At 52.3% G+C, this 11,995-nt stretch overlaps 1 protein-coding gene across 24 annotated transcripts in view; it reads right to left on the bottom strand.

Moving 5' to 3' along the window:
• Positions 1-1,279: 1,279 nt before the first annotated feature.
• Positions 1,280-11,995, bottom strand: part of SLC43A1 (solute carrier family 43 member 1) — a 31,057-nt gene continuing 20,341 nt past the window's right edge. For 7 of the 24 annotated variants that reach the window (XM_045371865.3, XM_045371867.3, XM_005577860.5 and 4 more), the window contains 9 exons: positions 11,753-11,886; positions 9,684-9,862; positions 7,743-7,889; positions 7,615-7,653; positions 7,243-7,381; positions 5,677-5,818; positions 5,343-5,416; positions 3,510-3,633; positions 1,280-2,008 (listed from right to left, as the gene is read on the bottom strand). In XM_045371865.3, the coding sequence (XP_045227800.2) occupies positions 1,862-2,008; positions 3,510-3,633; positions 5,343-5,416; positions 5,677-5,818; positions 7,243-7,381; positions 7,615-7,653; positions 7,743-7,889; positions 9,684-9,862; positions 11,753-11,886 (1,125 nt within the window). In that variant the 3' untranslated portion in view covers positions 1,280-1,861. Of the gene's footprint in view, positions 2,009-3,509; positions 3,634-3,966; positions 4,027-5,342; positions 5,417-5,676; positions 5,819-6,493; positions 6,873-7,125; positions 7,382-7,614; positions 7,654-7,742; positions 7,890-9,683; positions 9,863-11,752; positions 11,887-11,995 lie in introns of those variants that run through there. The other 17 variants (XR_012423211.1, XR_012423213.1, XR_012423212.1 and 14 more) reach the window with 7 other exon arrangements.

The raw sequence follows: 11,995 nt of genomic DNA, 5'->3' as shown, positions 1-11,995 counted from the left end.
CGCGAACGTGGCGCTTCCCCCTTCTCCCTCCCCCGCCCGCTCCTGGCTCGCGCTCAGCCTCCCCAGACTATTGGCAAAGTGAGGATCCCAGACAGACAGTGCAGAGACCCCGGCAAGCCCACTGAAAGCCAGCCGAACCCGTTGGTGGGTGCTGTCCAATTCTGATTTTGTACTTTGCAAAAACAAAAAAAATCAGTGTTGGAAGTCGGGAGTCTGGGCTCAGAGCGGCAGGGATCTGCGATGTGACTTTGCCAAGTCTCCAGACCCCTGTGGACAGGTTTACCTATTTGAAAATAGGGGGGTCGGGCTCTCTTATTAACTTCTCAAGAGAAACAAAGATAAAGGGAGGGAAAATGACTGTATCTGGAATGCTGTCTTACAAAGTCAACCTTTGGAGGTGGGGGGATGGCCAAGGCCTCTGAGGTCACTCTTGGCCCCAGGAGCAGCTGAGAACTGGAAGCTTGGAACCTCCTTTCTGAAGAGCTGTCCTTTCCACAGACTGCCGAGGTTCCAAATTGAGCTCCACCACCTACCACTGTATGCCCTTGGGTGTGTGCCTTAAACTCTCTGGGCTTGTTTCCTAGAGCGACAAGAATGACACCACCAACCTCTTAGGCTATAGTTTGGATAAAATGAGATAGCTGTGTAGAACAGACAGACCCTAAACCAATGTTAGTTTTCCCTTCATTCGGGGACTTGCTCTAACCCCCAAGGCTTATGTCCCAGGTACACAAGCAGGTGCGGGGCTGGATAAATAAGGTAGTCTTTCTGCAGTATCTCTTGTCCTCACTGATTGTGTCTTCTCTTGATGTAGATAATTTTAAAGCCTCACTTTATTTATTTACTTTAAAGCCTCACTTTAATGTTAAAGGTAAATGTAAATATAGTATAACAAGGAAGCTCAAGATTTGCATAAAGTTTTAAGATAAAATAGGAGACTCCAAAAAAGTTACTTTCGGCAGGCCCTAGGGATGCTATGGTGGGAAAGTTTGAGTCATACCTTAGCATTCTTTCTAAAGCATTCTGTCCTAATCCTCTGTATGGAGAAGAGCCAGCTTCCTGGATGTACCCCAATCCCGGGAAGTACGGGGCAGAATCTGGACTCCCTCCAAGCACTAAGGGCAGGGCATGGTTGGGAACAGGGAGGTGAGCCAGACAGCCAGAGGCAAACAGGCTGGCATGCCAAGTGTCCTACTTAATGCCCAGCTGAGCCTGGGTGAAGAAGGATGGGGGTGTGGGATGACACCCCCCACCCACCACCAAAGACAGGCGCACACCAGCCAGTCTCTCACTTCCCTTTTTATTTCCTCTAAGACTTGCAAGAAGCAGCACCAGAGAGGGAACCCGCCCTCCTGCCCCTGGAAGGGGCCGACCCCCAACCCCCAACCCAGGACACAGTCGGCACCTCAGGCCCCTTTCCTTCTGAAAGGAGGGCTGTGTCTCTCTCACATTCTCACACACACAGACACATGCACGTGTGCATACTCATGGCACATGGGACTTTAGGGATAGCCTGTTTGCCAATCCCCCCCAAGAGGCACCAGGAAGCAGACCCCTAGAAAGAGATAAGAGGCAGCTCCACATCCTGGTCTCCTCCAACCCAAGGAGGAAGAAGGCTCAACCCCTCTAGGACAGGGACTGTCTTCAATCAATGGAGCGTTGCTTTGGGGGACCTTTTTGCAGGTTTGTTTTTTTTTTTTTCCTTTTTGCAGTCTTTACAAAAATAGAACTTCTCTTGGTATTTATAAATCCACGGCCATGGCTCTATGTGCATGTTACAGGTAGAAAAGCCATATGAGGCACTCCTTTTGGTTGCTCAGGCCTTGATTGCCTGTCATGCAGGTCCCTTGGTCTCAGAAGTCTATGCAGTCACCTCAGAGCCACTAAGCACCTTCAGTGGGCCCATCCCATTGGCAGTGTACTCCTTCCGGAGCCGGGCACGGTAGTAGAAGAGGTAGGAAGGCAACAGGAATCCCAGGAGTGAGAATAGCAGGAGGCCCAGATTCACCTTTAGGGCAAGGAGAGAGAAACAGAGTCAAGTAGGTACTCATCTGCCCTTAGCCTCCCACAGGGAGGAGAAGGTGGCCATTTTCTCCAGGTCCTGAGCCAGAATAAATACAGCTAGTACTTATGGTGTGTTGTCATCGTTCCACCAGTATCTCACTTAATGTTCAGCAGTTCTGCAAAGTGGCTGAGATAAGACCGCTCAGGCCTAACAAGTGGCAGGGCCTGGTGGGTGCCCACACCATATGGACCTCTCTGGGTAGGTATGAGGAAGGCACAGCACTGTAGGAGTCTGGGCTGGTCAGGCTGCTCCAGAAATGGGGCCTTGTGGGCTCACCACTCTGACCTTTGCAGATGTTAACCAACGGTATCCCGTTCAGGGTGGCGAGAGGAGGGTCTCAGACACTGTTCAAGGAGCTGGGAGGTACAGCCTGGCAGACAGAAGGCTTGGAAGGCCCAGGACACACGGGCTCTGACTCGGTTCACATCCCACTCTGCATTACTCACTTTGTGACTTTGGGCAAATAATGGCAATGCTTACTGAGTGCCTCCTTCTCAGGGCTGTTGTGGCAAAGATGTAAGTTAAAAAAAAAAGTATGCATCATGCTTAGCACATAACGAGTGCTCGGTAAACAGAAGCGGTTATTTCATCACAATTCTTGTGGGAGGAGGGTTTATGTGTGGGTGGCCCCACAGGGCAGATGCAAGATCAGCATCAGGGAGGCAGATGAGTTCAATGTAAGGAAAAGACTTTCTGACAGCAGCAGGGCTGCCTCATGCTGGAGTGGGTGCCCTACCACTGAGGGTATCTAAGCTAAGAGAGAAGAATCTCCTTTCAGGGGTGCTGGAGACAGGATCCCACACTAGGTAGAACTGGACTGGACCAATGGTACCTGAACACAGGCCCAAGAGTCAGGACTGGCCACTTCACAAAGTACCTGGAGTTTATTAAATACAGACTCCTAGGAGGCCAGGCACTGTGGCGTATGCCTGTAACCCCAGCACTCTGGGAGGCCAAGGTGAGATTATTTGAGGCCAGGAGTTTAAGACCAGCCTGGGTAACATGGCAAGACCCTGTTTATCTCTACACAATTTTTTTTAAAAAATTAGCCAGGTATGGTAGCCATCACCTGTGGTTCCAGCTACTCAGAAGGCTGAGGCTGGAGGATCGCTTTAGCCTAGGAGTCGGAGGCTGCAGTGAGCTGTGATTGTACCACTGCACTCCAGATGGGGCAACAGAGCGAGACACCATCTCTATAAAAAATAACAATAAATTAAAAACAAAAACAGACTCCTAGGGTCAGGCTGAGATATCCTGATTCAGGGGGCTGGGGAATTACACTCTGTGAGGGGTTCTAAAAGGCAGACAACTTGGGAACCTGCAGATTAAAGACCTCTGAGGTGCCTCTGGCTGAGATGAGTGAGGGATGGCACCACATACAAGGCCCTACCCCTGCCCCCAGGAGAGTGGCTCCTGCTCCCCCCATGCCAACCCTTGCTCTCACCCAGAAGGGCTCTCCTTTCAGGGGTCCCACCATCGCCATGAAAAGTGGCTGCTGAAGCAAGGCGAACACGGCACTGATGAGGGACTGCAGGCCTGTCAGCGTCCCAAAGTGGTTGGATGGGAACCTGTCCACGAGATGGGGAGCATCAGGGGTGTGTGGCCCTCTCCAGCCCAGGCCGGCACCTCTCCTATTCCCTCCCCACCATGATCCCCGTTGGCCAGGCAGGGTGGTGCTTGAGCGTTCAAGCTCTTTGCATGGGCTCTTTGGTCCCCAGCCTTGAGGGTAAATGCTGCAACTTCGGGGCCACTGAGCTGGGTTCTGACACCTCCTGGATGTGTGATATTAGCAAGCGGCTCAACTTTCCTGAGCCCCACTCCTCCACTAATAACAGGGATGGCACCGACCTCGCAGGACTGTCCACTGTATTCTGTCAACAAATGTTTAGCTGAGAACCTACTATGTGCCAGGCACTGTTCTAGGTGCTGGAGATATCGCGATCAAGCAAGCCAACAGATTCCTGCCGTCGAGGAGGTGGCATTCCCATGGAGCAGGTGGCAGTGAGACAATAAGCAAGAGAAATGCAGAGTGTTAGACAGTGACAAATGCTAAGGAGAAAAGCCGAGCAGAGAAGGGGGCAGTAGGGAGGTTGCAGTTGTACATGGGACAGCCAAGGGAGGCCTCACTGAGAAGAGGACAGTCAGGGAAAGACCTGAAGGATAGAAGGTGAGACTGGGCACCTTGCAGATATCTGGAGAAGAATGTTCTAGAAACAGGGAGAAGTACATGCAAAGATGCCAAGCAGAGAACACACTTGAGACTTCCGGAGCGCTAGGAAGCCACTGTGGCTGTGGCAGAGTGAGCAAGGGAGGAGGGGGAGCTAGAGAGGAGTGAAGTGCTGGGGCCAGAGCTTGCAGGGCTTTTTAGGCCATAGTAAAGCCTTTGGCTTTTACTCTGAGACAGATGAGATGGGAGGCCACAGAGTGATGTGAAGAGACTTATGTCCTGACAGGTGACTGCAGCCCCTGTGTTAAAAATAGACTGAGGCGGGGGGGCCAGGGCAGATGTGGGAGACTAAAGGCTGCCACAATAATCCAGGCTAGAGATGTTGGTGGCTAGGACTGGAGAGGCAGCAGTGGAGGTGACAAGAGGGGTCAGATTTGGGGTGTGTGGGAGCTGCTGCTGGCTGCACCGAAGATGGAGTGAACGTGGAGGGTGGGGGAGCGAAGAATCAAGGAAACTCCAGGGTTCTGGCTTGAGCAGATGAAGGAAACAGAACTGCCCTCTGCCGAGACCTCTGCAGTGAGGCTGAACTCAGGGAGTGATGGTCCAGGATCCTGCCTACTGCCTACACCAACGGAGCACGTGATAATGGTTCTGATTTTGTCATCATTATTGTAATGTCCTGTTACTCCATCACATACACAGGGGAGAGGCCCTCAGCAGCCGGCAGGGGAAACCAGGAGAGACAGGCAAGTGGGGACTGTCCAACATGTCCCCAACATGAAGAGGAAAATTATAAGGCAAATGGCTGCCCTTAGGAAATTTCTTCAGGGTGGGCATGGAGGGGAGGCCACTCTGGGGGCCGTTTCAAACAGCAGACTTAGGACTAAAGTGTCATCAAGCCAGGTATTTCAGCTTCCTCTAAGGGAAGACTCCAACAGGGGGAGTCAATTACAGCGGGATAGGCTGCCTTTAAGGAAGTGAGCTCCCTGCCATCAGAGGGGCTCAGAGAGGGGCGCATTAGGGGATGCCTGGGGCCCTTCCAGCCCTGCCCTGGGGTACTCTGATCACAGTTGCAAAGCTCAGGAAGGCGTTTCAGCCGAACAGACTCACACTGCAGCATAGAGACTCCCACAGGCCGAGTGGAAGAAACCTCGAACAATGGTGTGCAGAACAAAGGTCACAAACTAAAGGCAAAAAGAGAGAGTGAAGAGGTTAGGAGAGTGTGTGGAGGCTGGAGGAAGGAGGGGTAGGGCGAAGAAGCCAACTGGGCCTCAATTCCTACCCCCTCGCCAACCCAATCTACTAGAAACACTTCCTGGAGAACCCGGAAAATAGATCCAGAACAGAAGACCAGAACTGCGCTTCCTGAAAAGCAGGTGCTGGGTGGACCATCCCTTTGGAGGAGCCTCGGGAGGCAGGGAGAGGGAAGGATGGAGGTGGGTACCTGGAGGTGTAAGTTGTTGATAAGGCAGGTGACGCCAAAACCCACAAGCAGCAGGTTGGTCAGGGTGAAGGCGTTGATGGCATTGGTGAGCTTTTGGATCTTGCAGTAGCGTGGTCTGATGGATTTGGTAGCAACCCCGTCCCTGAGGAGAACGGGAAGTCACTGGCTGCTGCCTCTACATTCCCAGGACTCCCTGGTTCTTGGCCTGGCCCCTCCCCCTTCAGATGTGCTTTCGATGTCAGGGAAGCAGAAAACATAGAAATTCATGTTTCTATGGGAAACCCATAGAAACCCATGTTCTCTAGCTCCATGTTTCTCAAAGTTTTGCTCCCCTACCCCATGACACAAGCATCAAAGCGGATGCTTTCTTCACATGCAGATTCACAGGCCTCATCTCAGCCCCCGGAATCTCAGCAGGGAGATCTGCAGATCTGCATTTGGACAAACACCCCCCACGAAGTGATTCTCATGCACACTTGAAGGTTTGAGAACCAAGGATGGGAAAGAAGGTGGAAAGTGGGAAGCTCTCGCACCATCTCTCATCGTCTGTCATCAGAAGTCCTCAAGAAGGTGTCCCTGCCCTGGACAAAAGCAGATGTCCTCCTGGGGACAGCAGCTTGGCCCGACTGTCCAGCGCTTCCTCTCGCTGGCACAAACAAGGGCTCTGAGGCCAGCCCAGGAGACAGGTCGGCAGGCTGGGGTGAGGGCAGGTGGTCCATGTGTCCTGGACAGAAGGACCCTACTAAAGGACCCTCGCCATGAGGAGCAGAGGGTAGAGGAGGAAGGCTCAGTGCCAGGGCCAGGCTCTGCTGGCAGGGAGGGAAGCCACTGGATTTCCTTCTCTCCCAGTCTCTTTCTCCCACCCTCTCAGGATAAACAGGGACTGTTTGGATGAACACAAAAAGAGCAAAAGCAGTCACAGAATCCGGGTTCAAGACTCCGTGGTGAACTCCAGCTACTCGAGAGGCTGAGGCAGGAGAATCGCTTGAACCTGGGAGGCAGAGGTTGCAGTGAGCTGAGATCCTGCCACTGCACTCCAGCCTGGGTGACAGAGCAAGACTCTGTCTCAAAAACAAAACAAAACCAAACCCTCAATGGTGGTCTCCAGCCAACAAGATGGCCCCCAAGGATCCTGCCTCCTGGTATCCCCTGTTTTGTGTGGTCTCCTTCCACAGTATATCAGGGTTACTCTGTGCCTATAATAGAATGTAACACAATGTTACATTATGTAATGTTCATGTAATGACTTAAATGGGCAACCCTGTACCTCGGTTTCCTCATCCGCAAAATGGAGATATTAATGCACCTACCTCAGAGAGGTGTTGTAGGACTAAACAAGGCAAGGTGCCGAGCGGTGCACAGTCAGCACGCTGCATTAGCTATTCTTATTATTAAGCAAGCCAGGTCCCTTCCTAGCCTTAGTTTCTCATTTGTAAAATGGGGAGGTACCTCTGCTCTCTTAGGGTTCTTGGGAGAAAGAAATGAGCTGCTGGATGTAAACGTGCAGAGAAAATGAAGAGCGCTGCCTGACCACTTGCTGTCACCATCCCTGTACAGGCCGGTCACCTGGCATCTCCGAGGACAGTGCCCTGAGTTGGGGCATCCACGCAGTCCTTAATCCGCCAATCCATGATGTAGCCAATGAGGGGGCAGGTGAGAAGGCACAACAACTGCATGGCCCCGAAGATGGAGGAGTAGAACCCAACTGGGCAGGATGGGAAGGGCAGTGGGGTCAGAAACTGGCACTCAGTGGACACCACCACCCCTTCCGGCAGAGGCCAGAGAGCACCAAAATAGCCCTCCTCTGAACCCAGACTCTTACATCCCCCAAATGCCCAGGGTTACCTGGGTGGGCCCAGGCCTAGAGGAGTCCCACCCCCTGAGAAGCGGGTTGCAGCAGGGTGGGCGTGGGCCAGGGCCCTGCTTTCATTGCCCTACCTGTCTCTGCCACCTTTTGTTGCTGCTGTTCATTCATCTCTGTGGATAGGGAAAGGTATGGTGAGGGGAGCTCAGCCAGGGTGACCCTCCTGTGCCCCCAACCCCCAGGGGCCTCAGCGGTGCCTCACCATGCTCCTGGCCTCCAGTCACAAGGTACTCCAGCATCTTGTTCATGGCAGCCATGTAGAAGATGATCCGCAGCTGGGTCATGCCCATGGTGAGGAGGCTCCACAGGAAAATGGGGGAGCAGAGGCTCTTGCGGAAGGGGACAGACCCTGGGGAGACAGCAGGGGGCGCCCCTGAGCCCCAGACCTTCCACTGCCCTCTGATTGTCCCAGCTCAAGCAGTTCTTGAGGGGAGTGACACTATGTGACTTTGGAGAGGGACTGGTTTCTTCAAAGATGGGAAAGTTCAGATTCACTTGCCTCCAGGCTCCTGCCCAGCTCAGAACATTTTTAGGTGCCCTCTGGATGTATGTCCTATGCTTTGTGTGGTAAAAATAACTCAGTTGAGCACCATGGCTCAGGCCTGTAATCCCAACACTTTGGGAGGCAGAGGTAGGAGGATCACTTAGCCCAAGAGTTCAAGACCAGCCTGGTGGTCAACATAGCGAGATCCTATCTCTAAAATTAAAAAAAAAAAAAAAGTACATATATAATTAGCCAGGCATGGTGGTGCACACCTGTATTCCCAGCTACTCAGGAGGCTGAGGCAGGAGGATCGCTTGAGCCCAGGAGGTCAAGGCTGCAGTGAGCTATGATTGTACCACTGCACTCCAGCCCAGGCAACAGCAAGACCCTGTCTATTTTTACAAAAAACAAAACTGGCAGGGCACGGTGGCTCACACCTGTAATCCCAAAACTTTGGGAGGCTGAGGTAGGAGGATCATGAGGTCAGGAGTTTGAGACCAGCCTGGCCAACATGGTAAAACCTCATCTCTACTAAAGATACAGAAATTAGCCAGGCGTGGTGGTGCACGCCTGTAGTCCCAGCTATTTGGGAGGCTGAGGCAGGAGAATTGCTTGAACCCAGGAGGTGGAAGTTGGAGTGAGCCAAGATTGTGTGCCTAGGCAACAGAGCGAGGCTTCATCTCAAAAAAAAAAAAAACAAAACAGAAACAAAAAAAACTCTGAAGCACTCACTATGGGCTACATACTTGACATTTATTATCCCATTTAATCAATCTTACAACAACCCTGTCCTTATCACATTTTACTGATGAGGAAACTGCAGCTCAGGAAGTTAAATGACTTGCCCAAGCTCACAGGGCGGGAAGCAGCAGGTCAGCCTAACTCCAGCTCATGCCCTTAGCCATGCCGCCCTCTGAGAATCGGCTCTGGGGGTAACCACCGTCAAACTGCACACCGTTTTGCACTTTACAGAGAGCTTCCACATCCATGGTGTCATTCAGTCATCACAACTAACTTTACAGTTCGTAGGGTGCTTTTAGTGCTAGTTTAAGAGGTAAGGAAATCAAGAGCAAGGTTAAGTGATCTACCCAAGCCACATAGCCTATAACTGGAGAGCAGGACTCAAACCCTCAACTGACTCCAAGGAGCTCCTTCCACTTATGGAACTGGCAGTCCTGGGATCTTCATGTCCCTCCTGAGAAGCAGCCCAGGCAGGTTGCAGCTCCTCCTGTGACCAGCAGGGGGCAAAAGCCAGCCAGGTGTGGAGGACCCCTGCCAGGAGGCTTGTGGGCCTACCTGCACCTGATGCAATAAGCTCAGAGGTTGCAAGGGGCCCTGAGGAAACCAGCTACCCGACAGGCCCAGAGACCTTGTCCCTGACAGGCCCCAGAGACCAATCCCTCTTGTACTCCATGGGTACAAGGAGCTCCTCCCTCCCCCATCCCAGGAAACCAGCAGGGTAACCCTGCATCTGAACTGCCCAGAGTTAGTTGAGCTTTGATTTGCCCATCTGTAAATGGAGAGCACGCCCCACCTACATCATGGGATGTTGTAAGGACTGAAGAGGGGCGCGAATAAATACTCAAGCATGAGTGCTCCCTGAATATGAGGACCCACCGTCCCTGTTCCCCAAGGCCGGCACCTTGACCAGCCACTCACTCTCAGGAGGGTTTTCTGAGGTGCCTCGAACATCCTGGGGCGACATGAAGGCATCCGACCCGTCCTCCAGGCTGGGGGCCTTCTGGCTCAGCCTCTGGCCCACGGTGGTCACATGGGTGTAGAAGCGGTCGCCTGTCACCTTGTGGTCCAGGGCCAGCCCACTCAGCTTGATCTTCTTCCTGCAGGCAGTCAGGCCAGAGTGTAGGGAACCAGTCACACAGAGCCCACCTTCAACAGCCTAGTGCTTGGCCGCCGTCCCAGCGGTGTCCAGCACCCCTTTACCCGGCACTGACGTGCTTGCAAGCTCCCTAATGCAGAGCTCCTGGTTTGTTGCTCAGAGCTTGGCTCAGGGACCAGCTTAGCACAGATGCCAAGTAAATGAAGAGTGGATCAGCTGTTTTTCACTTGGGCTGTTCCTATGGCGGAGGCGGCATTAAGACCTCAGACTCCAGAGTCAGACAGCCTGTGTCCAACCTAAGATTCACCCTCCTTTGAATGGCATGACCTTTGGAAAGTCACTTTGTTCCCTGCACTTTCATTATTAATGGAGTTAATACCGAATCTACATCATACAGCTGTTTGAGGATGGGATAGGGGCTAAGTACAGTGCCTGGCATAACTGTCAGCTCTGTAATGTCACCTTATGCGCTTGGTGGGGAACATCACCTCTTGCCTCGGCTGCACTGATAGGGGGCTGGAAAAAGTTGGTGTTCAGGTGGCCCCACAAAAGGCAGAGTGCTGGATTCTTTTATGTCCCTCTTTTTGGAACCACATGGCATCAAGTGCTATTACTGAGGTACCTCCTACTCTGATCTCCAAACCCAGAAAGGATGAAAACAATATTTTGTCGTTACTTTTTTTTTTTTTTTTTTTTGAGATGGAGGTTTTGCTCTTGTTGCCCACGCTGGAGTGCAATGGTGTGATCTCAGCTCACTGCAACCTCAGCCTCTAGGGTTCAAGCGATTCTCCTGCCTCAGCCTCCCGACTAGCTGGGATTACAGGCATGCACCACCACGCCCAGCTACTTTTGTATTTTTAGTAGAGGTGGTGTTTCTCCATGTTGGTCAGGCTGGTCTAGAACTTCCCACCTCAGGTGATCCGCCCTTCTTGGCCTCCCAAAGTGCTGGGATTACAGGCATCAGCCACTGCAACTGGCCCATTACTTTTAATGGCAAAAACCATAATTACTTTTGCACTCACATAAATAGTTACCATAGGCTGGGCATGGTGGCTCACACCTGTAATCCCAGCACTTTGGGAGGCCGAGCCAGGCAGATCACTTGAGGCCAAGAGTTCAAGACCAGCCTGGCCAACATGGTGAAACCCTGTCTCTACTAAAAAATACAAAAATTAGCCAGGTGTGGTGGCGCGTGCCTGTAATCCTAGCTATTCAGGAGGCTGAAGCAGGAGAATCACTTGAACTCAGGAGACAGAAGTTGCAGTTCACTGAGATCACACCACTGCACTCCAGCCTGGGTGACCGAGTGAGACTCTGTCAAATAAATAAATAAATAAATAGTTACCATGTTTTGACCACCTGTTATGTACCAACTCTATCACTTAAAAACACCCATGGGAGGCTGGGCACAGTGGCTCACACCTGTAATCTGGCACTTTGGGAGGCCAAGTGGGGAGGATCACTTAAGTCCAGGAGTTCAAAACCATCCTGGGTAACACAGTAAGCCCCGTCTCTACAAAAAATTACAAAACTAACTGGGCATGGTGGTATGTGCCTGTAACCCCAGCACCTCGGGAGGCAGAGGGAGAGGTTCGCTTGAGCCCAGCAGTTTGAGGCTGCAGTGAACCAGGACCAAGACACTGCCCTCCAGCCTGAGTGACAGAGCAAGACACTGCCTCTAAAAAGACAAACAAAAGCGACCTGTGGGTAGGTAGGAACAGGCTTACAGTACAGATGAGAAAGCAGAGCTTGGAGGGCTCAAGCGATTTGCCAAGCAGAGGTCCAAGCCGAGGTCTCTCTGAATCCCAAGTTAATTCCATCTATCATATCACCACACCCCTGACCACCCTCTCTGCCCCAGGGAGAGTCTCCGCCCACTCCAGCCACTCACGTGTAATTGACTTCCTCAGGGGCAGGAAAAGCTTCGATGGGCCAGTTGAGGGCGCAGTTCAGAAAGATAAGGCAGGCCAGGCCAGACCAGGTAAACATGATGACCACGAAGGCCACACCGGCATCGTAGATCAGCTGTGAGAGGAGGGGGCAGGCCCGTGGGGGAGACTGCCTGGCCCCAGACCCCACCAAGGTAGATCCCAGGCCTCAGAGGCCTTAAAGAAGGTCTCTTCTCCCCTTGTCC

This window comes from Macaca fascicularis, chromosome 14, assembly GCF_037993035.2.
Source record: "Macaca fascicularis isolate 582-1 chromosome 14, T2T-MFA8v1.1".
Classification (NCBI taxonomy): Eukaryota; Metazoa; Chordata; class Mammalia; order Primates; family Cercopithecidae; genus Macaca; species Macaca fascicularis.
The sequence above is the reverse complement of the archived record's forward strand: the minus strand, read 5'-3'. Positions and strand labels throughout refer to the sequence as shown.